General features: G+C 37.0%; 1 protein-coding gene across 15 annotated transcripts; it reads right to left on the bottom strand.

The window, feature by feature from the left end:
- Positions 1-246: 246 nt before the first annotated feature.
- dmtn (dematin actin binding protein) lies at positions 247-25313 on the bottom strand. Of its 15 annotated transcripts, XM_046861636.1 has the most exons (17): positions 25197-25212; positions 24981-25083; positions 12108-12165; positions 10202-10267; positions 8954-9109; positions 8549-8593; positions 6891-7020; positions 6572-6616; positions 6310-6456; positions 6017-6126; positions 4806-4911; positions 4233-4297; positions 3853-3901; positions 3048-3055; positions 2128-2193; positions 1342-1422; positions 247-631 (listed from the first exon to the last, which is right to left on the bottom strand). In XM_046861636.1, exons 3-17 carry the CDS (start codon positions 12114-12116, stop codon positions 518-520), a joined length of 1197 nt encoding a protein of 398 aa, XP_046717592.1. In that variant the 5' UTR covers positions 12117-12165; positions 24981-25083; positions 25197-25212; the 3' UTR covers positions 247-517. The 15 variants fall into 15 exon arrangements, with proteins under 15 accessions (XP_046717592.1, XP_046717591.1, XP_046717598.1 ...); XM_046861635.1 differs by having other exon boundaries at positions 24981-25313; XM_046861642.1 differs by having other exon boundaries at positions 10202-10264; positions 24981-25308.
- Between the last annotated feature and the right edge of the window lie 1644 nt (positions 25314-26957).

Here is a 26957-nt window from a genome sequence, read left to right as displayed (position 1 = left end):
ACAGGATAGCAAGTCAGTATTTACATTCAGTGTGTAAATCTCTGAAGTAATCATTTCAGCTGTTCCTACTGCTCTGGCTGAGTGTTCAATTTGCATAAAAACACAGGCAAGGTTTCAGGGGAAGGGTATATGGAGGCTGAGAGTAGTAGTGAAACTGAGCACTTGCAAAGCAATTCTAACATACAATGGCTTATTTTTATATATATATATATATATATATATATATATATATATATATATATATATATATATATATATATATAATATATGCTCATGGAAAAGGAAGGTTTGTAGCAAGGCAGATCTTCAGGAGAAGAGAGTTGTGATTTTTGACCTCTACTTTGTAAAATAGATATGTTAATTTGTATTTTGACTTACTGCACACAAAGCACAGGTCTATAACAGACATACACAAGCTGTATGATATGTGTCGGATATGTATGGTTTACTTATCCTGAAATGTCTCAGATGTGTAAGTATCAGAGAATGCTTTTTGTCCATAGGTAGATCATTTGTGTTAGAAAAGCAAGACTTTTTTCTTGAGATCATTTCTTTTCCACAGCGACAAACGATCGAATTCTGCAATCGGCATCCCAAATAAGCTCTGGAACTCTTCAGGAGACAGATGCCTCTGTGGGGAAGATATCAGAAACAAAGGTCTGAGCAATTACAGGACACAAACATTGTAGTTCAAAAGTCTGATGCAGTATTCACTGTTCAACAATCAGTGTTTAACGCTCAAAATTTTCAAATATGATTGGTGAAAAGGCTCTGTGACAGCAGCTCGGACACTAGTGCTACTACAGCAACTAGTAATGGGAAGATCGGATCATTTTAGTGACTTGCTACTTTGAATTTCGTTCATCTAAATGAATGGATTTTTGTTCCTTTGATCAGAAAAAAAATGTTACAAGCAGATCCTCCAACATGTCTACATTAACAAACTTTCACTATAGGTCCGATTATGTATATGTGTTTAAAGACTCGTACAAAATTAACACATTATTCATTAACGAACCGTCACTAGTGCTAACTACAACACAAATCCCTTCTTAATTATAATGATTCTGAAGTTATCAATTCTGTAGCAACAACTTATACAGGATCTGTATGGAATTCACACAAATACACACATATACTTCTGCTGGAGGTCAGAGTCACATTCTAGCCAAATGTCACAACAGGGTTGAATTGCAAGTTTTGTGTGATTTGAAAATAGCTCAATAGAGATGTTTAATTATGTTAATAAAATTTATTAGAATGATATTGAGATATAAGTTGAATAAAACATCCACTTGTAAACAATTAATTATTGAGTATTAAATACTAGGAAAAGCATACCTCTAGTCTGGTTCTGTCTACTCCAGGTGGAAGTTTACAGCGCCCTCTGTGGTTTACAATAAGCATTTCATAAGGATAAACCTGAAAAGGAAACACAGAAAAAGTTTTTAAGTATTCGGATTAGAGGTTAATATAGAAGCTAGAGGTTAAAATAGTAACATTGACAGAGGTGTGGCCTCAGTGTCTGTCAGTCTTGGTGATGGAGGTGTGGCCCCTGTATCAGTCAGTCTTAGTAAAGGAGGTGTTGCCTCAGTGGCAGCCACAGTGAAGTGCAGTGTCTGAGTGTGCCTGTCAGTCTCAGTGAAGGAGGCGTGGCCTCTGTTCCTTTTAGACCCGGTGAAGTGTCCTATTGTGCCTTTTGAGTCAGGCCAAAATAAGGTTAAAGGAAACATTAGACTCGATTCTCAAAGCCAGTATTTTTAGTAGTAAATCCAGCCATATATATGGAATAACAACTGAAAAAAAGAGCTTGTACCATATTGTATTGAGTCTCAGGCTGCTTACATACATATATGTTTCTGACAGCTGGCAGTGTCACACATGAAATAAAAAAATCTATATGCATTTTGTGTTAAATATCTGATGAGAGAGAAGTATGCATTCAGCTAAAAATCATGATGCATATGCAACTTTTTTTTTAGTAATATGTCATTTCCAGGCCATGTCTTATTGCACATGCCATTCCATGATAGAGCAGGATTATGAGATATAAGTATGAAGCATGAGATTCACAAGGAAATATGGCGAAATTTCGAGGAGCTCTTGATATTCTGAACTCGGCCTCACCTTCTGCTCCAGCATGCTAGGCAGTGAGTTTCCTCGATCCATTCTCCCTCTCAGAGTGTCTCCGTTCTACACAAAACGGATTCGAGAGTGGAGCGCCACACACAGCCACACACAGAATGCACACAGTCAACATGAGTCACTGCAGATTGTCAGGCTTTAGTGTGAAAGCCCTTTTTATCAAGAGGACCTCACAGAAATGAAAGCTCTTAATGTCTTTATAAAGCCAAAGGTGTTGCAAGTGGAGCGTGACAAGAGTGTGGAGTGGACAGCTTTCCAAGTGCTAAATGCAAATGGTTTTATTTTTGTTGACCTTAGTGCTTTTGATACTAGCTTATCTTTTAATTAAACCCGAGGAAGAAATTCTTTTGGCATCTGTCTATAACCTTCCTGTGAAAACACTCTGCACAACAATACTACTGATAATAATGTAAAAATCTAAAGCCGGCCAAAACCAGCTGGCTGCAGTATGAGTGCAAGACTGTAGTGTGTCCTAAATAACAAATGAACTGAAGTTTCACAAATTAGTCAACAGATTTGCAATGTATCCAAACAAGCCCTGCCACTGTCCTGAACATTTAGTGTCAATGTACAGGCTGTTTTTAGAGTCAGATTTGCTCTTAATAAAAAGCTACTACTACTACTTTTCTTTTTGCCTCTCCCATTAGGGGTCCACCAGGGAACCGCTCTTAATAAAGAGCATTAGTCAAAATGTTTTTTCTTTAAATGAGAATCCACCAAGTTCTACATGTCACTCTCTACTTGCAAAAAGCTCAAATTAAATGAGTTAAGGAGAATGAATAAAGGGAAACCCATCTACTTTAGTGACAAAAAAAGGAGATTAAAGAAGGGGGGGGCATGCAGAACAGATTTTCCTACGATTTTTACCAGCAGCATGTAATAATGCAAAGAGTGAGCTTTACCTGCAGTCCTGAGAAACAGAGTTAACAGCATAAGGAGAAAGGCAGAGAGTCAGTGATAGAATATTGCATTATATCGATGAATATGTATAAAACATATCAAAGGTCTTCATAGCAAAATTGTTGTGATAATAACAAAAAAACTTCTACATTTACAGTACTTGTGACAAACATCACTGAAAAACTCCGCCTAGGGTATTAAAGAGCCTTCGATCTGAATGCAGTGCAGGGGGACGATTATCTGGAGTGTCCAGTTATAACACTGTTTCTTGTCGTATTTATGACATAAGTATTAAGAATTTAGGTCTGACCTATATTTAATACTTGCTCTTGCCTTTGCGATCCTGCTATAATTAATTTATATCAATTTGTATACTATATATGAAATTTTTTTACAGGCTATAGTGAGCAAAATAGGTAAAAGTAACAACATCAGAGCTAAAGAGCAAATTACAAAATGCAATATAGCCTATATTCATACAATAAATAGGTAATGTATTCTATTCTAATGACAGTGAGGAGCAATATACTATCAGTTATGAGATGGAAAAACACAATCTCTGCTGGCTTAATCCCTGGTCATTTGGATATAGATTTAAGAATGTCTAAGAGACAATGCCTCCAATACATAACATCCAGAATATCTGAACATTCATTGCATAGATCTTTTATTTATAATTTTTTTTAAATTGAGATACATAGTTGGGCATTACACATATAATTACTATGCTTCATTATGGAATATGATTTACAGTTATAGGTGATCTGATTACAGCTATTCTCTATTTATTAATTTTTTTAAATTTACCTGTTCTGGTTTTTTCACTGTCTGTGGTGGCGAATTCAGCGGACTGCAACTATAGACAGGAAACAAGCAACGGTGAAAATGAGCACCCAATGTCACTACATAGAACCAACCTGATCTTGTTATTCCTTGTGGTTGTGTATTATAACTCTAAGTCTGAGTTGCATTTTTTTCTAAGGCTGAAACCAAAGCTGAAATTGTGATAGAATGATTTTACAGATTTCCAAACAATAAAATAACATTAATTACAACGCTTTCTTTTCTTTTCTTACGTGACACAGAAATGACCCTTAAATGGCCTTTATCTGTGTTTGGAATGCAGCCCTAACATGCGTATATGAGAATAAGAGGATGAGCAAGGAAGGGTAAAGCATTGTGGGTACCCGGGAAAGGCCGGAGCGACTGCAGGTTGGCAGAGTGGCAGATTTAGATGCACCACTGGATGAACCTGCAGCCATAAAAAAAGAAAATTAACATTGATTACACATCTGTTCACATAACCTAACATTGCATACATAATTACATATTTAAGACCAATGCATTTTTTATTTTATTTTAGGCGATCAATCAAATGATCGTAAGCAGGTACAACAATCTATACAGCTGGAACCTTTGGTACTACACTTTTAAAATCTCCTGAAGATGGCTTTGTGCTAGAAATTACTGTCTCCTCTGTACAAAAGATTTTAAATAACTAATAATCAGACATTATTGTCTTTATATATGTGTTTTTTGTCCTCACTCCTGACATGAGAAAGTAGCTCTTCAGTTTTGCAGGCTGGTTTTAGAATGTTCCAGGTCTCCAATAGCAAAAAACATTAAGTGTAACCACTAAGAGTCTTTCGCTGAGCTGTTCTGAACTACATTTCGGTTGGAGATTACAATGTGCTCATTATCAGCACATGCAGACTCTCTGAAAAAACATCAACACAATACACTGTTAGGCCATCACTCACCCAAGATCATGTGTGTCCTGTCGGGCAGTGAGCGTGTTTTCCTCCGGATGTGCACTGATTTCTCTATTTCCTCTTTTAGGATCAGCTTACCCAAGTTGGACTGGATCTGAAAGTGAATTGTAATCAGAGATGTGCACCATACCCAGGGCAAGCTGTAGTGGGATGATACATTTTCAGTATAATCATCTGCTTATCTGCCCATTGTGAAGATTTTCAGTAAATCAGGAAAACAGCTTCTTATTTTCAAAGAGGATGAGAAGATCACAATAGCATTATAAGAGCTCAGTTATTCAAAGAAGGACATTTTAAAATATATTATGCTAAAACATTTTTGTTATTGTCTATACTGTATAAAACATAAATAATAATAAATAGCAGTTTATACTACAGTACATGCATGTAACTAGTACATGCTTTTTACACCTCCTGCAATATTTAATATTTGTCTTATTTTATAACCGCATTGAATTCTTACATCAGATTAGACAAATAATGGATCATCTAACAAAATATAAAATTGAAACTAGTTGATAAAAGCTCTAAAAGGAGACATTCATGTAGCAATTTTTGCCAGATGAAAGTCTCAGAATGGAGTGTTTCTCACTAGCAGGTTGAACTTTAGGAAGAACTGATGAACCATTGCACTATTTCTAGGTGCTATAATGTAAGAGATAAAAAGCATTTGCTTTTTGCACATTCCACAACATCAAAAGCAACTTTATATGGATAATGTATTATGTGCTTCTATAATAAATAAATTAGAATTTCTGCCAAACTGCAGTGGTATAAGAGCAATTAAAGTTTCACAATGTTGTGTTAAAGGCAGTTTGAGGTGGTAATAATAGTTCCGCTTTATTATAGGCCACATCACATCATTAATTAATTTCTATTACAGCAGATCATTTCCTTACATGTTTTATTGATTTCTACTCGCTTTTAAGTGCCATCAGATCTTAAATTTATATTTAAGTATTTGAGTTTGAATTTTGGTTGATTTGTTACTAATGGCATTAGACTTGCTTACCTTTATGTTACTGCTAAAAAATCATAATCTTGAAAAAAAGTCCAGTGTTGATATTTTTAATGCAGATGTCAGTAAAGCACACACTCCTCAAACTCACAGCCATGTTTCAGGTAAAAGCCTCTTTGACAGTGCAGTCTGTGATATCGAATGTCTGACTGGTGTTGTGTGGGTGTGTCTGTGCTCTTACTTTGTTAAGTTCCTGCTCCTGTAGCCTCTTTGCATCCTCAGTCAGATCCTCAAATTCATCGTCCTCTTCAGCTTTGCCCTGTTCTGCTGCTTTCTTCCTCCATTCAATCTCTACAGAGACACAGACATGCAGCATGCTTAACTACATATGTCAGGTTTATGATAAACACATTACATTTTTTATGTTTATTTAAAAATAAAATGTTATATAACTTTAAGATTTCATCATATTTTATATATACTGTATATACACACATATCTACAGTTTTATGTTCTTCTTTACTGCTAGCTTACCCACGCTAGCCAGTGATGGAGGGCAGGGCCAGTACTCCGTCTCTATTTTGGACGGCTGGCTGGGATCAGGAGGCTGGGCTGCTGGGAACTTAGAGGACAAGATGATGACCTCATCTTTATGCTTATTATGGGATGCTGTTGTTCCCTCTGCAAGGGAGAAAGAGGTATTTATTAAATAACCATCAGTAAAATAACAGCCTATAAATCTTAATGTTCCTGCATCAAAATATCATGATTAAAGAGATGGGGGGTGACACTGTACCATGTTTGTAAATGGGAGGCTTGCTGTATATGTTGGCTCCATTGTCTGGAGAAACAAAAAACAACACATTAAAACCGATCAAATACGGTGTTTAGAGAGTTACCTGTTCAGTGCAGGTGAGTTATTATATATGTTTGGGCATCTCAATTAAAGGTCAGTTATCATTCCTGTACATTATATTATGTGATATTATACAGTTATCATACTGTACAAGTTTAGCACAGGTAAGTTATTGGACCTGTTCAGAACCGGTCAGTTATTGAACATGCTCTGTCGAGGTGATGTTTCAGGCTGATTCAGCACAGGTGAGCTCACTTACCTGGTCTGTGGAAGTGCTGTATGGGTCCTCGGGATGAAGTGCTAGTTTTGCGGACCTGCACAGTTGAGTCCATGGAGGATGTGCTAGGTGAGTCATGTTCCACCCACTCCTTCTCTTTAGAGTAGAATATCTGCAATAAACAAATAAAAGGATGAGCACGTTTCATAAATCTATTAAATCAGTGGTTTTTGTATTACAGAATAGCCTGAATTAAGCTGCCAGCTAATTCAAGAGTAGTAGTATAATCTGCTGCACAACAATCATACAGTTTACTTCTAATATCACCGCTCAAATAAAGATCTACCAATTCATTAGTTTTAATAGTGTTAACTTAAAAATAATAATAAAATAAAATTGTCAGAATATCAGAACTGAGATGCATTAATTATCATTGTATCACATAATAATGTCTGCTAGACTGGACTTTTAATGATTTTAATGTTTTGATGTTACTTTTGAAGCCTTATAAATGCATGCTGATTAAAACAGGGATGCCTGATGCTTGTAAAGTCCTAAATATATCCTATCTTCAATAATACCACACATCATAAGTGCACTTGTGAATCTGTCATATGTCTAGACAAAGCTCGTCTTTTACATCACACTAACACTGAGTCAGCGAAGTTGTATTTTAACATCGCCAGACTACAGATCGTCCAATCTGACACTGTAGAGGTCTCGCTCTGATTTACTCCAACTGGCAGCCGACCACAGTCTGGACTGAATCCAGCAGACTAATAAAAATAAAACCTTGTTAAAAAAAAAAGAATGTTACTGGACAAAACTGACTCCAGATTAGCACTTACAGGTCTGGTTTTGGTTGAATAGGCACAAATCTCAATGAAATATTCACTATAGCAAATTTGGGTGGATTATTTTGGAGGATTATTAATTGCTAATTAATAAATGAGTTTATTTCTGAAAATATATAATAATTACACATTTAATTGCCCCCAAAAAGTATATATTTTTTCTATTCAGGAAATTATAAACCAACAACTCAAGCAAGAAATATTTATTCTGATGTGCATGTGTAATTCATTTCACTTTTATATATATCTGAAGTGTTTTGAATACATTGCAAAGCCCTGTGATTGATCTTATGTTCTTTGATAGGTGTTAGATGTTGCCTTTGTTGAGCCATTTTAACCTAATACTCAAATCTGTGACAGGTTACTACCTTCAACACCATTTATTCATTAATATGCAGTGTTTGTGTCACTGAAAGACACAAATTGAATTTGACAGCAATCTTTTAGTTAGGTACACTGTGTAAAATTGCAGAACAATGTCTGTATATCCATGGTGATGTGCGCAATTGTGCCGAGATTGTGTAATATAAAGAAGGGATAATGTATTGCTAGGTGTACGTTACGCGCTTTTAATGTGCGAATGCCGAAATAACCACCCGATTTGAAGCGAAGTTAAACTGACCGGGACTACAGTGCCGTTTAAATGCAGCGCTTCCAGCCAATCAGATCTGAGTATTCAGGCAAACCATGATATAATGTAATATTATATAAAACAGATTTCATTACCACCAATTAGCACATGAGATTGTAGTTTTAATCATATGTAAGGATAAAGTAGAGTAGAGCAATAAAATAGCAATAAACATTTCTATTTCTACAATGACTTCATATAACTCGATGACTCACCTCTGGGGAAGGCGGAGGAGAGATGGAATGAGGTGACATTGATCTCTAGAGGAGAATAAGAGCGAGAACACACACATCCACACAAAGACGCATGCATTAATTCTCCATCCAGTATGTACAGGTTATACAGCCTCTGTGCGCATTCAAAAGTCTATTGGTTTTTAACACTGAATATAAATAACAAGAAATATCCTACTTCATACACTTTACATAGCAACAGTACCACCCTGAAGTTCATTATATTATTATTTACATCCACTGTAAGGCTGTAAATAAAAAAGTTAATCAACATCTGACCAATCAGATTAGAGAATTTAACAGAGCTGTGGTAAAACTAAAAGTCATACACAGCAGCCTAATTATTCATGGTTGATTATGATGAAAACCTCTCAGAGAATTACTGACCTCTCTGCTCGTGGACTGACTAATACGATCCAAAGCTGCCATATTGAAATGAGGTTCATACACCATCAGGTCAGGCCTCTCTACTTCCAGGATGGCTTTGTCTTTAGGAATTGCTGCTAAGTCTTTATATCCGATCACCTTATTATCCATTCTGGCCTGAAGGAGAGAAACCAAATGAGCTCTTTATTATGTTTTTATCCACTGCTTATTGATTTTGTGACTTTTATAAGATTTTACACACACACACACACACACACATAGTACAGATTTACTGTCCTCTGAAAATAACTAATTAACTCATCATAAACCATTATTGTCAAACTAGCTCCTAACAAAAGTACACCCTAAGTGAACATGTTAAAACTGTTTTTAAAGCAACTTCTGCACCTTTTGTTGTTTTTTGTGAAGTTGTTTTTTGAAGCAACTTCTGCACCTGACGCATAGCACGTGGACTCAACTTCATTGATGGACCCTTGCGAGGCCTAAATGGTACCCATCTTGGAAAACCTCTTTATGACCCTGACCACTGTTCTGTAACTCAGATTCAGTGTGTTAACAATTTTCTTATAGTCTACACCATCTTTGTGGGGAGCAAGAATTCTAATTCTCAAATCAATTTCTTTGCCATGCAGTGTCATGTTGAACATACAGTGGTCAGTATAAGAATGAGAATTGTATTTAGATCACCAAATTTTAACTGCTGTAATACAAGATACACACAGTAGATTTGTATGGTCCTGACAAGGAGACAAAAATATGAACATGAACATGATAAATAAAACATGTGGCTTTGCATGATTAAATGACGTACAGCTGTTATCACTTAGGGTGTACTCACTTTTGTTGGCAGTTTTTTGACAGTAATGTTTTGAGTTATTTTTTAGAGAAAAGTAAATATGTACTGCTATAAGCTGCACATTGACTACTCTAAAATATATCAGATTTATTTTTATAGTATTGTTACTTGAAAAGATAGTAAAATGACTGCTGAAATATGAGGGGTGTGTGTGTATGTATATATAATATAGTTTGTAGATCAGGGGTGCCCAATCTTTTCCACCAGGTTGGAATTCCAGGTTTTCATTCCAACCAAGCAAGCCCACACTTAATTCTAGCTGTTCATTTTAATTATCATGTTTGCCCCTTGATTGATTGAAATAAAAAGCTGCACTATGCACAATGCCAGCCCTTTAAGGAAAAGATTGGACACATTTAATGTAGATGCTCATGATGATTAAATTGACCTACCACAATGGAAGTGGCTGGTGATCCTGGGGCACTAGGACCCCGAGAAGATGGGGCCGTCACTGCCTGCTGGGTCATAGGTCAATACAAAAGATCAAAAGTCATGATTCATAAACCAGATCATGGTTTAGCATGGACTCAGTGACAGTGCTTGGATGAGAGATATTTCAAGCATAATCGGTCAAGCTGAAATGCTCCTCACTAAAGGAGGTTCAAAGTCAGGATGCAGGAGTTCATCATTAAATTACAAGGCAACAAAACAGATCCGATCGCAGCACTGCTTTAATATCGAGTAAAGACCAAACACCCATCGAGCAACTGATCCTTATTGTTGTAGTAGCCATTATATAGAGTCAGTGTATAGCGCTGTAAGGAATCCTAACATGAGAATAGCATCTATTTAAAGCTTCTGTTCAATGACCATTCACTGTTTTTAATAGACGACAAAAAAAAATCACTCATTGCTCATACATGTGCATTCGATTGTATTCACTAGTACTGTACAAGTGACTGAAAGAGAACTCTACTCTGAAACACATTCTAAATATTTATCTTAAAATAATCCAAGGTGTGTTTAGCAATTCTGGTGCTGATTTATTTATTGGTTCTGCGTTCCATCTTTTTTAGGAGAAGTTTATGAAAATGGAATTTACTAGGCGAAAGATTTAAACAATTTGGATCATCAAAGATAACCAGATTTTGCTGTTAGCTCCTGAAAACAAAAGTGTAGGCACTTCTTTTTCTTGATCAACATTTTGTGGAAAATTCATGTTGAAGAGAAATCTGCCATGGAAGTAGTAAAATAATAAAGAATATACTGTGAACACAATCCAGTTGTGCTGAGTTACAGCACTGACTGGGATCTTCCAGTGTAGAGCTGTGTGTAGTGTCAGTATTAGCTGTGTATAGGGTCAGTATGACCTCTGTATGTTGCTGTGTGTAGGGTCAGTATGACCTCTGTATGTTGCTGTGTGTAGGGTCAGTATGTTGCTGTGTGTAGGGTCAGTATGGAGCTGTGTGTAGGGTCAGTATGAGCTGTGTGTAGGGTCAGTATGAGCTGTGTGTAGTGTCAGTATGAGCTGTGTATGGGCTGTGTGTAGGGTCAGTATGGGCTGTGTGTAGGGTCAGTATGGACTGTGTGTAGGGTCAGTATGGGCTGTGTGTAGGGTCAGTATGAGCTGTGTGTAGGGTCAGTATGACCTCTGTATGTTGCTGTGTGTAGGGTCAGTATGAGCTGTGTGTAGTGTCAGTATGAGCTGTGTATGGGCTGTGTGTAGGGTCAGTATGGGCTGTGTGTAGGGTCAGTATGGGCTGTGTGTAGGGTCAGTATGAGCTGTGTGTAGGTCAGTATGACCTCTGTATGTTGCTGTGTGTAGGGTCAGTATGAGCTGTGTGTAGTGTCAGTATGAGCTGTGTATGGGCTGTGTGTAGGGTCAGTATGGGCTGTGTGTAGGGTCAGTATGGGCTGTGTGTAGGGTCAGTATGGGCTGTGTGTAGGGTCAGTATGAGCTGTGTATGAGCTGTGTGTAGAGTCAGTATGAGCTGTGTGTTGGGTCAGTATGAGCTGTGTATGGGCTGTGTGTAGGATCAGTATGAGCTGTGTATGAGCTGTGTGTATGGTCAGTGTGAGCTGTATGTAGGGTCAGTATGAGCTGTGTATGAGCTGTGTGTATGGTCAGTATGAGCTGTGTGTAGTGTCAGTATGAGCCGTGTGTGAGCTGTATGAAGGGTTCAGTATGAGCTGTGTGTAGGGTCAGTATGAGATAGTATATACAGTAGAAGAGAAATAAAGTACTGCTGCATTGCTTTTTCTAGTTAAAGTCTAGTCTGTTTTAACAAAATAAGACCGTAACAGATCATCAAGCCCAAAATAAAGACAATATGAAATAAATACAAACAGTTAACACACCTTTTGCATGTCCAATGTTCACTACAGCCTTTCTCTTTATCCAATGGCCCGGGCAGATCTGTCAGAAAACATGAAGAAGATTGAGTCCAGTTTATACTATTACCCAAGTGACACTCAATATTGTTTGGAGATTATAAAATATGAACATAATAAATAATAAATAAGTTCTATAAAAACAAATCAATAATGATTTAAAAAAAAAGGATGTTGCAAATTAAATAAATTTCTATCCATTTTAATAAATTATTAAAATCATTACATAATAAATTATATTCAACCTATATTGAATTCAAAATAAGTAAATGTAATTTAAAATTATACTAAATTTATACAAAAGGAACATGCATGTGTCTCTTAGATTTAGATTTCCTCACCATTTATTCAGATATTTAAGATACTTCATATCGAATATTATTTTGCTTTTGAAAGTATCATTTTGTTTGACACATTTGTCCAGAGGTTGTCCAAATTTAACATAATAAATTTTTTTCTAATCAAAAGTCCAACATCTTAACCACTGAGTTACCACTTTCCTATTTGCAGTAGATTTAGACTGCTTGACATGGCCACAGCTCACAGAACCACATTATTATTCAGCACAGACGTTACATTAATTTGTGTCGGAACTGCACTTTAAACCATGTTTCAAGGTCGTGGACTGCTCTAGCGACAGTATTTAGCTGTGTATGTGGCCTGAACACAGTCTCCTGTCAGACCAACTGCATCAGTGTACGGTGTTCCGTTACACAGCAACAATGGCCATAGGAACTATGTGTCTGTAAAGCATGTACTAGAATTATTTGCACTTTCTGCTATAAAAATGTCAATATTACTATGAAGCATGAAGTAATAGCGACAGAGATACTATTAAGATCCTGTGTGTAACTGTGTGATTTTAATCAGAATGGCATGCACTTTAAATAAGTAATGTTCAAGGTATTTTTGGAATATTTTAATTTTCAGGCCGCGATCGACTACAGTTAAGTGAAACCACAGTAACTGGAAAAGCAAATACTGAGGTTTTTACTGTAATCTTAATTGGTTTCTTATTTAGCAAACTCTTTCCTTAAAATACTTAATAAAATTGATAAAAATCTGGGTTTTTTTATGCTAAACCATATCCTCAGCTTTGATTGAGTGATTTTCTATTGTTCTAGTGAGATTTTATGTTGACTAAAGTGTGGGGGGAAAATACCTTTAGAAATATATGAAACATTGTCAAATTAGTCTCAACAAAACATTTCAGATCAAGCTGCTGATTCAGAATTAGCCATGAAGTAATACATGTACAGTATTTACTATGTTCATTATTATGTAAAAACAAAACAACAAAAAAAAAAAACTTGTCTTTCTGCATTAAAGAGAAATGATGTTGAATGCTCAGTGTTACCTAATGTAAGCTCAACAACTGTGTAAAATCAGACCATGACCGTAAGTCAGTGCATCATTAACACGAGCAGGGATAACGAGGAATAGTGAGGTGTAACTCATGATGTCACATCCTGTTTTGTCATAAATTTGTTTTGTGCTTTATGTTGAGGTGAAGGGAAAAAGATGGCCTACACCTCTGTTTCAGCCTTATTATTATCCGAGTCAAACGCTCCTGTCTGAGTGCACTGTCAATCAGCTCACACAAAAACTCAACTAGCCCACAGCACTGTGTTCTTTTGTCCTAAAAGCAGTAAGATTTAAAACACATTTATGCAATATATAGTCTAATAAAGCAGATAATATCAGTGCTAATTGTTGAGTCAAATGTACTATTAAATGATGATAACCAGTTAAATCAAACCTGTTCTTTAAAGTGCATTCCGACTTTTTGTGAACTATTAAATTAAGTGATGGGCTTAAAGACTACTTAATGGTACTTTATCGCATTGTCCATTAGCATTCAGTGTAATGAGTGAAGCATGAGAGAGCCTAGAGGAAAAGTCTAATGCTTTTGAGTTCAGTGAAATGTGCTAATTTAGCTGTATTTCAGTTTCATCTAAAGAAGTAGAAACCACTGCTTTAAATATTTTATGACATGAGCACATTCAGCTAACTGCAAGTACGGTCTGAGAGCCTGCAGGCTTTTTACATTCACTTCCCTTCAGATGGGAAAGAGGAGAAAGATGCTCTATCGGCAAAAATGTCATGTTTTTTTTTTTTTTTCTCGTCCTGTTTGGGTCGTGTTGTGCTCTTGGTTTACTACCATGTAAGGCTGAGAAAAGCTAAAAAAACAACAACCACTTCCTTGTACAGAAAGAAAGCAGATTCTTTGAGTGCATCAAATTTGACAAATAAATGTTCATTAATACATGCTTTTAAAGCTAGACCTCAGTATACTGCCTAGTGAATGGCACACCTCATTATATACTATGTAAGGAAATAAATAATATCGTCATTAATACGAAAGATTGTTAAAGAATAAAACCTTTACTTGTTACAATACAGTGAACAATTCTCCACATATACCAGCTGAACCCTTGACTGTCTAATTAGTAACCCAAAGCTTTACACTGAGCCATCACTGTCCTTTACTTTAGATCATATGACTGTTCCCTACTTACTGTATTAACAATAAAAAGTAATGTATTTCTAACAATAGTTTAAATTTAATCAAATGTGCATTAAGATATGAGAAAAATATTATAATAAAATAATTAAAAAATAAAATAATTAAAAATTTGTTTGGAGTTATAAAATTTTGTACAGTCAAGATTTTTTATAATTTTAGGCTCAAATGCTTTACAGTATGTGTATAATTATATTTCTATTCATTTTTATTTATAAATTCCAAAATGTACTTAGATGTTGGTGGGTTTCTAAAAGAAATAGAGAACCGACAGTCTGGCTATGTTTTACAGAGAGCGTGATGAAAATCATGGCACCAATCAACCTCATTCTAGTACAAAGCTATATTTTCACCTCATCATTAGACGATTTTTGTAACTTTCTCAAAAGTATGATCATTATGTGGACAAAGCCATATGTCATTGAGCAAAATGTTTTCAGGGTGGGAGACAGCAGCCAATGTGAGTTAATGTATGTCGAAGACAGTGCTTTTCTCTGAGTGAGTTACCCTGCATATGAAGCATGAGCTTGGTTTTATTCATTTATCTTAAAAAGAAATGTGAGCTGACTTGTGGGTGGAAACTGGCAGTTGATTAAACTGGGAACAATGGGAGAAGAAAAAGGCATTAGTTCAAAACTTAAAAAAACAAACAAAAAAACACTGAACTTGACATCAATCACTGTCAAATGGTCACCTGCCTGAATCATTCAAACAGAGACTATCAGCTTACCTTTACTAATTACTGTCTCGCTGTTCCAAACACTAAGCACTAATGTGACTGGATAAAAAAGTGGAGATTTTATCGGGCTAGCATGTGATTTGATATTATATGAGTTTAGCTCCGATTCCTGAGCACTGAAATATGATTCAGATGCAAGTACCTCAGAGTATCTGCTTACAGCTCCTTATTTTCAGCAAGACATAAAAAAAAGACATAAGACTCATGGCAGACATAACTGTGCACCAGTGCCATGAGGATGGATGCTAGAATAATGTTTAAATCAGACGTTTAACTAACCTATGACCATTCATTCGAATTCGCTTATCACACAAACACATCATCAAAATCATGTTCATTTGTCTTATTTCTTAAATCGTCTCTCATCTTCTAACAAATCGCATTGTCTGCTCCTTTCTGCTCTGCTGTTTAGTTCCAGCTGGTTTGTTAGTCTATAAGATTGTGCTTGGAGTCACCGAGTCGTGAAGGGCTTCCTGGTAAACGCCCCCACGCTGACGCTTTTATACAGCTCAAACCTGCTCTACTGACATAATTTATCACCAGGGAGGCAAACAGTGGCTGAGGGACCCATCTGCATCAGACGCTCTTCAATCCGAATTCAATTTGGGAAATGTCCATAAGTGTCTCCTGTTTGACCTGGTGCACGGTCGATATTTAAAAGCTTCAGCTTGACGAGGCGATCAGGTTCAAATCTGTGTGCATGACCTTTGAAAGGTTTTAACGTTTTATTCCTTATTACTGTGGAGACATTTAACTCAGTGATAATGGAATGTCCTGTTCACACAGTTTACTGAGAGCTTTTTTTTTTTTTTTTTTAAACACATACACCAAAATATCTGGCTTCCTGCTCTTGACATGTCCTGATCAACTGTCCTTATCTCATATAGTGTTCTTCTCTATCCTGTCTGGGGCTGGAAGCATTTCTCTCTCTCTCTCTCTCTCTCTCTCTCTCGCTCTCTCTCTCTCTTACTTACACACACACAGGCTGCAAATTAAATAGGTTAACCCCTTTTTGTTCGGCCCAGTTCAAAATCAATCACTTTAATGTTTCTTCTTCTCAAAACATAACATCCTTTCCTCCCATTGCAATGTTCTGCACATGGATGTAATTCCCCAATAAACAGCATGAGCGTCTTAGAAAAAGAAATGATATGATGTTTCAACTTGGCTGCTGTGTAAATATGCACAAGACACAAGGCAAATGGCCTCCCATTACCTCCATCTTTCTATTTTACTCTCACCTGCAGTCAGGAGATTTCCTGAGCACTGGGAAAATCATGAAATTTTCTGTTTCCACCAGGAATGTTTATACTGATCAACACTAAGATAAAGCGTAAGCATTTTTACATGAACTACATTAGTCGTGCTCTTAATATATATATATATATATATATATATATATATATATATATATATATATATATATATATATATATATATATAATTATATATATATAATTAGACTCAGATAAGCATGCATGTGAGAAAAACATCCAGGTCCAAAAAAAGAAATTGGTTTAATGAAGATGAGTAAATGAGTAATTAAACTAAACATAATCCTATAATAATAACATACTCATCAACATTTAATGTTGTTTCAAAAGAACCAGAAATTTCACCCTACATTCAGCTTTTTATTAATTTTGTTTGCTTTTGGATGTTAGGTTTAGTAATATTTAAGAACAATTAATACAACACACACACTACTTTTTTGAATTGAAACCTGTTAACTAGATTTCCACTCAATCTGATTTTCTTTTTACATTGCAATAAAGTTATCAATGTTAAAAAAATGTTAAACCCTTTATAAACACTTCCTGATCATTTACATTTAATTGAGTTATGTTTGAGTTTAGCACATGGTTAGTCATGCTACTGATCCGTTTCAGGGAGTTGTTAAGAACACACGCCGCATGATTGCTGAGGAAAAACATCAGTGGAGCAGAGACGATAGAAAAATAAATAAATGCAAAACAAACCCACGATGACGAGGAAATCCTACACTGACAGACGCACGCTTCCTCTCATCCTGCTCCACAGACTCACGTGTCTCGGTCTTCTGTTTCCTCAAGCTTCTTTAAATTTCTCTTTTTTCTCCTCTGTTCTTTATTTCACCCCTTCTCTTTCTCTGTCTACTTCCATATATTTGGATATGTGTATATATATATATAAAAAAATATATATATATATATATACCTACATAGCTTCTCTCTTTTCCACTGCTCCTTATCTTTTTCCTTCTTCTTTTCAGTCTCTGGTTTTGACTCCACCCCTCGTCCTTCTCTCCACCCTAACTGTAATTCTTTATCTCAGAGAAGCATGAGAAGCCAACGCCCTCTGGTGCCGTTTCCACAGCAACGATCCTCTCTGCTCCATCGTGGTTAAAACCCTCTGATGCTGTTTTGTACACACACACACAAACGCACAGTGCTCTAACAGGAGTTGGTTTATTTCATCACTGCCATCAGTGACCAACACGCCATTAACTCAACAGTGAAAAGGATTCTGTGTTTAAAATTGGATTCTACCTGTACACACACACACACACACACACACACACACACCCACCCACCCACCTCAAATCACTTGGTCACGTGTACACCCAAAACACACTTTTAAGAGTTTTTTTTTGTCCCTTAGGGTGGGGCAGAATGTCAGCATGATACCGATCCTGCACTGAAGTACAGAGTGATGTGCTTTTCTGAGAAAATCACAGATACAATCTCTGCTTTAGCACTGGACGAGTCTGTCTTTACTCAGTGGGCCTCGTTTATTGATCTGAACATAAGTACAAATATTTCATAGGAACATTTACACAAGCCCCTACAGTGTTCATAAAAATTTTTGTAAAAATATATGACTCCTGGGATTGAGTAAAATTTCTACACATAGAGACTGTCATGTAGACTGCATGTCACATGGCCTGTCACATGTCACAGCACTCACACATTCTGTTATCACTGATCTGAGCCCCTATTTATATTCTGTTTTTTGTGTGTCTCATGGTTAAGCTTTTGTCTTGTGTTGGTGTCTCTGCTTGTTTTACAGCCTTGATCATAAGGTTTTTTTTATAGGTCACTTCTTTGTTTTTAGTTTGTTTACTACATCTGGACTTGCATCTGCTCCGATCTCTTGACATGACAGAACATAAGAGTGTGGTGCAAAGTGAGACTTAAATACATGTGATAAACAAAGTGACAAGGAAAAGCTGTAACAGTGATTAGTGACATGTGATTTAGATACAAAAGTACAAAGGCTGCTAATAACGAAGACCATGGTCCAGACAAAGACTCACTAATGTGAACTTTGATTGTTCACTGTTAAATCATTTATTTCACCTTTTGAGACATTGAAGGAGCTCAATCCCTGAGAGTTAAGGCTTACAATTGTTTAAACCAACGATGGCTTTAGTTTCGTGTGGCAGGCAAAAGTAGACGTGTAAATGCAGTGACACGTTGGGACGCTGCCAGGATGTGCGCATCTCCTGCCTTGTGAGAAGTCTTACTCTCGTCAGCGGTTCACAGAATTCAGTTTCCTTTGTGGTAGAGCGTGTATTTTATAGTGTTTTTGGTGTTTTAAAACACAATTCAGCCTTTACCTTTGTTTTTTGTTTTATTGGCTCGATGGACACAGCGAACCCGTGCTTGTCCACGCACTCACTGCCACATACATATACTGTATACTGAACGGTAAATTGCTCTGTTTTGCTACATTTTCTACTGTTGTTTGTTAAATTCTTAATAATTATTATTATACTGATCACCATTCTTTAATGGTTGGCTAGGCCATGTCAAGGTATAATGGCGTGCCTGGGACTACCTGTATTAGTATTGTCTGTGATAGTAATATCTATGTGTGTGTGTGTGTGTGTGTGTGTGTGTGTACTTTTTAAACATCCTGTTGCAGATGCTTTTATTATAATCTTTACTCTTCTGGAAAGGCTTTATATTAGATGTTGTCAGGTACTGATGTTGGGTGTTGAGGTTGGTGTTCCAGTTCCTCCTGAAAAATGCTAAACCACTGATATGTGAAGCCTATTATTTTTCCAATCATCTTTATGCTATGAATCCCTATCTCAGTGTGCACCTTGCCACCTAGATTAATCATCACTCCTTCTGGATTTTTGTGTCTGTTTATAGCACGATATGCATTTGTTTAGATTTGTGTCTTGTCTTCATCCTATTTTCATTATTGTGATTATGTGCACCTGTTTTTAAATTGTACATAATCAGTTTGTCTGCTTTAGTCTTTCTGCATCTTTGCAAAAGCCTTGCTGATTGTATTGTGTGTTTCTGAGCTGTGTTTCCTTGTTATTTCATGGTTATTGTCTAGACTTCCTGGTTTTTCAGTGGAGTTGAGTGGAGTTGTCGATTGTTTATGATTATGTATTATCGCGTACTTGCGTCCTGTTTTTCTTCAACTATGCATGCGGGAGGGCTAATAAGGAAACCACAAATTTAGCATGATAATAAAGTTGAGGTACACTATATCGACTATAATGGAGAAAAGTATTGGAACACTTGTTTTTTGCAAGATGTGGTTCTTCCTCAATCTGTTACCCAAAGTTCTAGGGACACAATTGTATAGAAGTTCCATTACATTTTCACTTCACATGAACTAGAAGACCCAACCCTGTTCCACCATGGCAATGCCCATGTGCACAAGGACAGGTTAGAGTGGAAGATCTTGAGTATGTGTTCAGAACTCTACTGAACACATTTGGGATGAACTGGAATGTTGACTGAACCCCAGACCTCCTCACCTCACCTACATCAGTACCTGCCTTTACTAACACCCTTGTGTCTGAATGAATCTTTACAAGCCTCCAACAGCACACTGCAAAATCCAGTGGAACATCTTCCCTGAGGAGTCGAGGTTATTATAACAGCGAATGGAGACTTAATGTGGAACACAAATCTTTTAGTCAGGTGTCTGTGAACTTTTGTTTATATAGTGTCCACTAGGAAAGTGTTCTCTTTCCAAATATCAGCATAGAATTCGACTAAATTAGAAAAACCGTATTAAATATGCATGAGTTTAACTTTCACCTGCATATCCAGTATTATACAGTGACTGAGTGTAGAACTTTACAGCCTCTTATCAAATGATGTCTTCGTTTCATTCAAATTAACTCAGTCAGTGTGTTATGCATTACAGTTCTTACTTTTTAAGCCAGTAAAAAACTGTTGATGGATTTATTTTATTGAAGAATAGAGTTGGGTTCGAAAAATACAGTTTCAGAACAATAAACACACTAGTGTTTGATCCTCCTTCATGCTATTGTCAACTTTGATGTCTTTCATGGCTTTTATATCTAACAATGGCTTTGGAGAACACTTTGTCCCTCAAGAGAAATCCAAGACACACACACACACACACACACACACACACACACACACACACACACACACACACACACTCTTTTTAGTTCACTAAGTAAAATTCCTTCTGAGCTTTTCTGTAACATCATGGTACATTTAAAACAAATACATTTATACATTTTCTCCAGTATAAAGATTAATACTCTTTGCTGAATAATTTGCTTACAATACTGATGCTGTTTTATTCAATGATGCATCTATTGTTTAATCTGTTGCTGGATAATACTTATGAGACATGGCACAGCATCACATGCATAACACCTCACACAAACAAATCTAACTACTAATCAGCTGTCATGTCTCTCCTCATTCAGAGCTTCCTCTCCTAATTAGGCCTGTTTCTCACACACAAAGACACAGATTCACAAACGAAGGCATCGGTTTGACCCTCAGGGACTACTGATGATCGTAATCTCTTTCACTCTTAATTCCACATCCTGAGCCTGGAAAGGTTTTGGGATCCATTTTCATCAGGACTGTTTATATTGATCAGCAGTGGGATGAAGAGATTGAGGATTTTAAACTAAACCTTTCATCTGGATTTCTATAAAACCTTACAGGGATGCCTGCAGTGATGGGACAACGGTGGAAATTACAGGACGACTAAAAGCTGCTCAGACGAACAGCGAGTCTGACTAATGGATCCGTACGATCAGATTAGGCTCATTGATTACATCACTAATGCACTCCAGCTCCTTTTGGAGCACAGCGACGAAGCTCCAGTGAGTGGTAAATGTGAGAATTAGTAGTGAAAGTATGCATCTGGTTATATGAGTTCGGTACTTAGGGGCGGTGGCATCTCAGTGGTTAAGGCTCTGGGCTCAGAAAGTTGTGAACTCAAGCCCACCAAGCTGCCACTGTGGGGTCAAACAGCAAAGCTCTTAACCTTATCTGTTCCAGGGGCACCTAATGAGATGGGGCATTGAAACACCTGTACAACTGTTCATTCATGCCAATCATGTGGCTGCAGTGCAAAGCATAACATCATATTGATCAAGGGCTAATGTTCATAAGAAAATGGGGAAAAATGTGATTTCCGTGGTATTGTTGTTTGTAGTAGACAGCCCTATTTAAGTATTTCAGAAACTTTAGAATCTCAGTTCTTTTCAATTTCTTTAGTTTATACAGAAGCAGAAGTTTATCCAGTGAGCAGCAACACTAACCCTAACATATCATAATTTTTTTAGTTTGTTACATTATCAGTGTATTATAAGTGTGTTAGTAATGAAAAATCGCTAAACTGTGCAGTAGACAGAGAGACCTACATTTTTGGGTCACATACAGTGCCTTGCAAAAGTATTGACCCCCCTTGGCATTTTTCCTATTTTGTTGCCTTACAACTTGGAATTAAAACTGATTTTTATTTGGATTTCATGTAATGGACATACACAAAATAGTCCAAATTGATGAAGTGAAATGAAAAAAATAACTTGTTTAAAAAATAAAAATAAATAAATAACGGAAAAGTGGTGCGTGCATATGTATTCACCCCCTTTGCTATTAAGCCTCTAAATAAAATCTGGTGCAACCAATTACCTTCAGAAGTCACGTAATTACTCAAATAAAGTCCACGTGTGTGCAATCTAAGTGTCACATGATCTCAGTATATATATATATATATATATATATATATATATATATATATATATATATATATATATATACACCTGTTCTGAAAGGCCCCAGAGAGCAACACCACTAAGCAAGGGGCACCACCAAGCAAGCAGCACCATGAAGACCAAGGAGCTCGCCAAACAGGTCAGGGACAAAGTTGTGGAGAAGTACAGATCAGGGTTGGGTTATTAAAAAATATCCAAAACTTTGAACATCCCACGAGCACCATTAAAGCCATTATTAAAAATGGAAAAATATGGCACCACAACAAACCTGGCAAGAGAGGGCCGCCCACCAAAACTCACGGACCAGGCAAGGAGGGCATTAATCAGAAAGGCAACAAAGAGAACAAAGATAACCCTGAAGGAGCTGCAAAGCTCCACAGCGGAGATTGGAGTATCTGTCCATATGACCACTTTAAGCCGTACACTCCACAAAGCTGGGCTTTACGGAAGAGTGGCCAGAAAAAGCCACTACTTAAAGAAAAAAATAAGCAAACACGTTTGGCATTTGCCAAAAGGCATGTGGGAGACGCCCCAAACATATGAAAGAAGGTACTCTGATCAGATGAGACTAAAATTGAGCTTTTTTTGCCCATCAAGGAAAACGCTTTGTCTGGCGCAAACCCAACACCTCTCATCACCCCGAGAACACCATCCCCACAGTGAAGCAGGGTGGTGGCAGCATCATGCTGTGGGGATGTTTTTCATCAGCATGGACTGGGAAACTGGTCAGAATTGAAGGAATGATGGATAGCGCTGAATACAGGGAAATTCTTGAGGGAAACCTGTTTCAGTCTTCCAGAGATTTGAGACTGGGACGGAGGTTCACCTTCCAGCAGGACAATGACCCTTAGCATACTGCTAAAGCAACACTCGAGTGGTTTAAGGGGAAACATTTAAATGTCTTGGAACGGCCTAGTCAAAGCCCAGACCTCAATCCAATTGAGAATCTGTGGTATGACTTGAAGATTGCTGTACACCAGCGGAACCCATCCAACTTGAAGGAGCTGGAGCAGTTTTGCCTTGAAGAATGGGCAAAAATCCCAGTGGCTAGATGTGCTACGATTATAGATACATACCCCAAGAGACTTTCAGCTGTAATTGCTGCAAAAGGTGGCTCTACAAAGTATTGACTTTGGGGGGTGAATAGTTATGCACGCTCAAATTTTCTGTTTTTTTGTCTTATTTCTTGTTTGTTTCACAATAAAAAATATTTTGCATCTTCAAAGTGGTAGGCATGTTGTGTAAATTAAATGATACAAACCCCCAAAAAATCCATTTTAATTCCAGGTTGTAAGACAACAAAATGGGAAAAATGGCAACAAACATAATTATTAAATAATAATAATAATTTATTATTATTATTATTTATTAAAGACACTCGAAAATCTAGTAGAACATCTTAACACTTTTGTCCGTATAGTCCATCATGAATTCTGATTTCAGTTCCACCTTATAACCCAACAAAAACGTGTTAAGTCCAAGGTGGGTGAAACCAAACTCAATAGGAAACCCATCCTCAACTGGGTGACATCAAAAATCTATTCTTAATAGTTTTATCATTTTTAAGGGTTTTGCTCAAGGGTCCAGTGGCCATTTGGTGGTTCTGGGATTTAAATACAGAACCTTCCAATCATAAGGACAACATCTGATCTGAGCTGAGTGATTACACTTAATTTCTATGTGGGCACCATGGCTGGTGGATCCAGAGCCCCCTAAAGGGATACTAATACATTACAAGGTCTGTGCACCCACCCACCCACCCACACACACACACACACGCTCAGAACACACGCACACTTACAATCATGTTTTTGGGTTGTTGGTAGGAAATTGGAAGATATTATTAAAAGTCACAAGCAAAACATACAAAACTCCATACCTGAGCGTCCTGCCATGATTACAAGGCCATTTAACCTGCTTTGGTTTACTGTGAGTTTTTTAAACTCTTATTTTATTCTAATTGTAAATGACTAGTAAACAGCTCAGATGCCCCCAAACCTCTCAAGATGCAACATAACACGAAAGCCATAAGATGAGAAAGCTTGTAAAGAAAGAAAAACATAAATAAATAAGGAAGCACTGCATCAGCAGTTCCTTCAGAGGGAACAGTAACAGTTACTGTTGCTCTCGTACAGAGTAAACACAGGCAGTGGCGTGAACGCGCGGAGCCTTCAGCGGGAGCGCGCTCCTTCAGTTCATCCGTACAAACATCCTCATTAAACAAAATAATCAGGAATAAATCAAATAAAAATAAGAAATATATGAATAACAACACCGTTGGGGTCTTGAATAGGAAGCAAAACGAAAAGATGAACATTATGTTAAACAAAGTCAAATTGAGGACACACGGGCATGTTATAACAACACATAATATATTTCAGCGTGGGAGAAAAAAAAACAGTAATGATATTATCAGACCTGGGAGAAAATTTACTTACAATTTTCTCTCAAAAAATATATTTTTCCCCATTCCTTTGAAACACGACGCAACCAGAGCCTCTAAAGCCCGTTTAGGTTTTATTTAATATTTATACAATCTATATGCATGAAAATCACGACACAAGGTGTAAATCTTACCTCGTTGGTTGTTAAAAAAAAGGAATGAAATGATATAAAATGCTCCTTTTTCTTCAAACTGTCCGAAGATGCTGCATTTTACATGTCCGCCTGTGGAGAGAGGCTGAGGGATGGGATGGGAGGGGGCGGAGTGGGGGACCGGGAGGAGGGGCTGCAGGTACCCTTACTGAAAATATCAATAAAAACAAAATAACACAATAAAACAACAAGACACACCTTACATACGAATTTAATCGTAGTTTTACCGTATACTTTTATCGAAGTATTCCGATACCAAGCTCATATTAGCTCATCGGCTAACGTCTCGTAGCTAAGGTAACGGGCTCTGCCTCTGTTGCGCGCGACACCTAAAAGCGGATCAGGGATTGAGTCATTCTGGAATCGATTCCGGAGTCGGTTGCTTGGAAACGAGCCTTATGGGGACAAAAGTACAGCTTTCGCACTGTGTGATGTGCAACACTCTAAAGACTTCAGAATTACTACTTATTTAATTTACTTTGACAATACAAGTTCATGATTATTTGCGGCTTTGAATCGGTGTGCTGCGTTGATTCCCATCTTAAATACATATCTGCATATATGAGTAATCTTACTATAAAAAAATTATGTATGCACAGTTTTCCTTAAGTCACTTGTACTCTTTATACTTAGTTTCATTAGAACTAAGCAATTAACACTGGAAGCAATTCTGAAAAACTGTGGCAGGCGGTGCTTTTTACACCTAGGCCTTCAGAGGTTTCCTACCTGAGCCAATCCATCTCTTAATACCATTATTTGTTCAAATTCATTTTTATTGGTATAGAGCTTTCAACAATCAACATTGTCTCAAAGCAGTTTTTCACAAATACTGTGGCTCATAAGAATCAATAAGATTGTTCTTTATAAGCGTAAGTTTGTCCCTAATGAGCAAGCCGGCCGCAAATGTGGCAAGAAAATACTCCCTGAGATGGCCTAAGGAAGAATCCTTGAGAGGAACCAGACTTCATCTGGGTGGCACCGAATGTCCATTTATTACTGTTAAACAATGATGATGTGATGATCAAATGCAAACTGTAGTCCTGAGTCAGTGTAACAGACTGTTGACATTAAGTAGAGTACAAAACCATCCTCAAAGCTCTTGTCTTACTCCACAATTTCATGGATCCCCAGACCTTTGATGAGAAACCATCTCCAGCTGCAGAGAGTGGCCTCCATCAGAAAACATAATCCTGAGGCAGGCCGGGGCGAAACGAGCAGATCCGAGAAGAGGAAAGGGGCAGGAACAGTGGTCGCTGGTACCTCAGGAGCATGTTTATCTTGACCAAGAGATAGAGAGAGAGAGAGAGAGAGAGAGAGAGAGAGAGAGAGAGAGTTGTATAAAAGTTAAGGACACTGTGCAATTGGGGATTTCAGCAAGACAAGCTGTGGAAGCATAACTACATTTATAGAATTTATGGCTATAAAAACTATCAATATTAGAAAGAAACGCATTCCAAGTGCATTGTGGTAAAATCAGTTTCTTCTCCTCTGTCAGCCATTGTTGAATTGAAAAACAGCTTTTAAGTCTACATGAATATATCTAAACTTGTTCAATTTGCTACTGATGTGGTTTGTGAGCTCTGACTAGTGCACTCTCTGACCATCTAATCAAATAACATGAAAATGCAGATGTCGTTGTACACCTGTTAGATGGCCCCAGTGTCACCCACTCGACATTTGATTGGTTAATTGACAGTTTCATTGTCATGCATATGAAGCTACAGGTGCCCGCACTTTACACTGTACATTGTAGTGTTTTTCCTGCATCCAGTTCACCTGATTCAACTAATTAGCTCATTAACAATTAATAATAATAATAATAATAATAATAATAATAATAATAATAATTATTATTATTATTATTATAATGAAATTACTTACACAGTATGATGGTCTGAAAGAAAATATCTTAAATAAACTACAGAGGAAAAAAAACACATTACTACACACTTCTATTTA

The sequence above is a fragment of the Silurus meridionalis genome, chromosome 11 (genome assembly GCF_014805685.1).
Source record: "Silurus meridionalis isolate SWU-2019-XX chromosome 11, ASM1480568v1, whole genome shotgun sequence".
Lineage (NCBI taxonomy): Eukaryota > Metazoa > Chordata > Actinopteri > Siluriformes > Siluridae > Silurus > Silurus meridionalis.
This window is presented reverse-complemented; position numbering and strand designations above follow the sequence as displayed.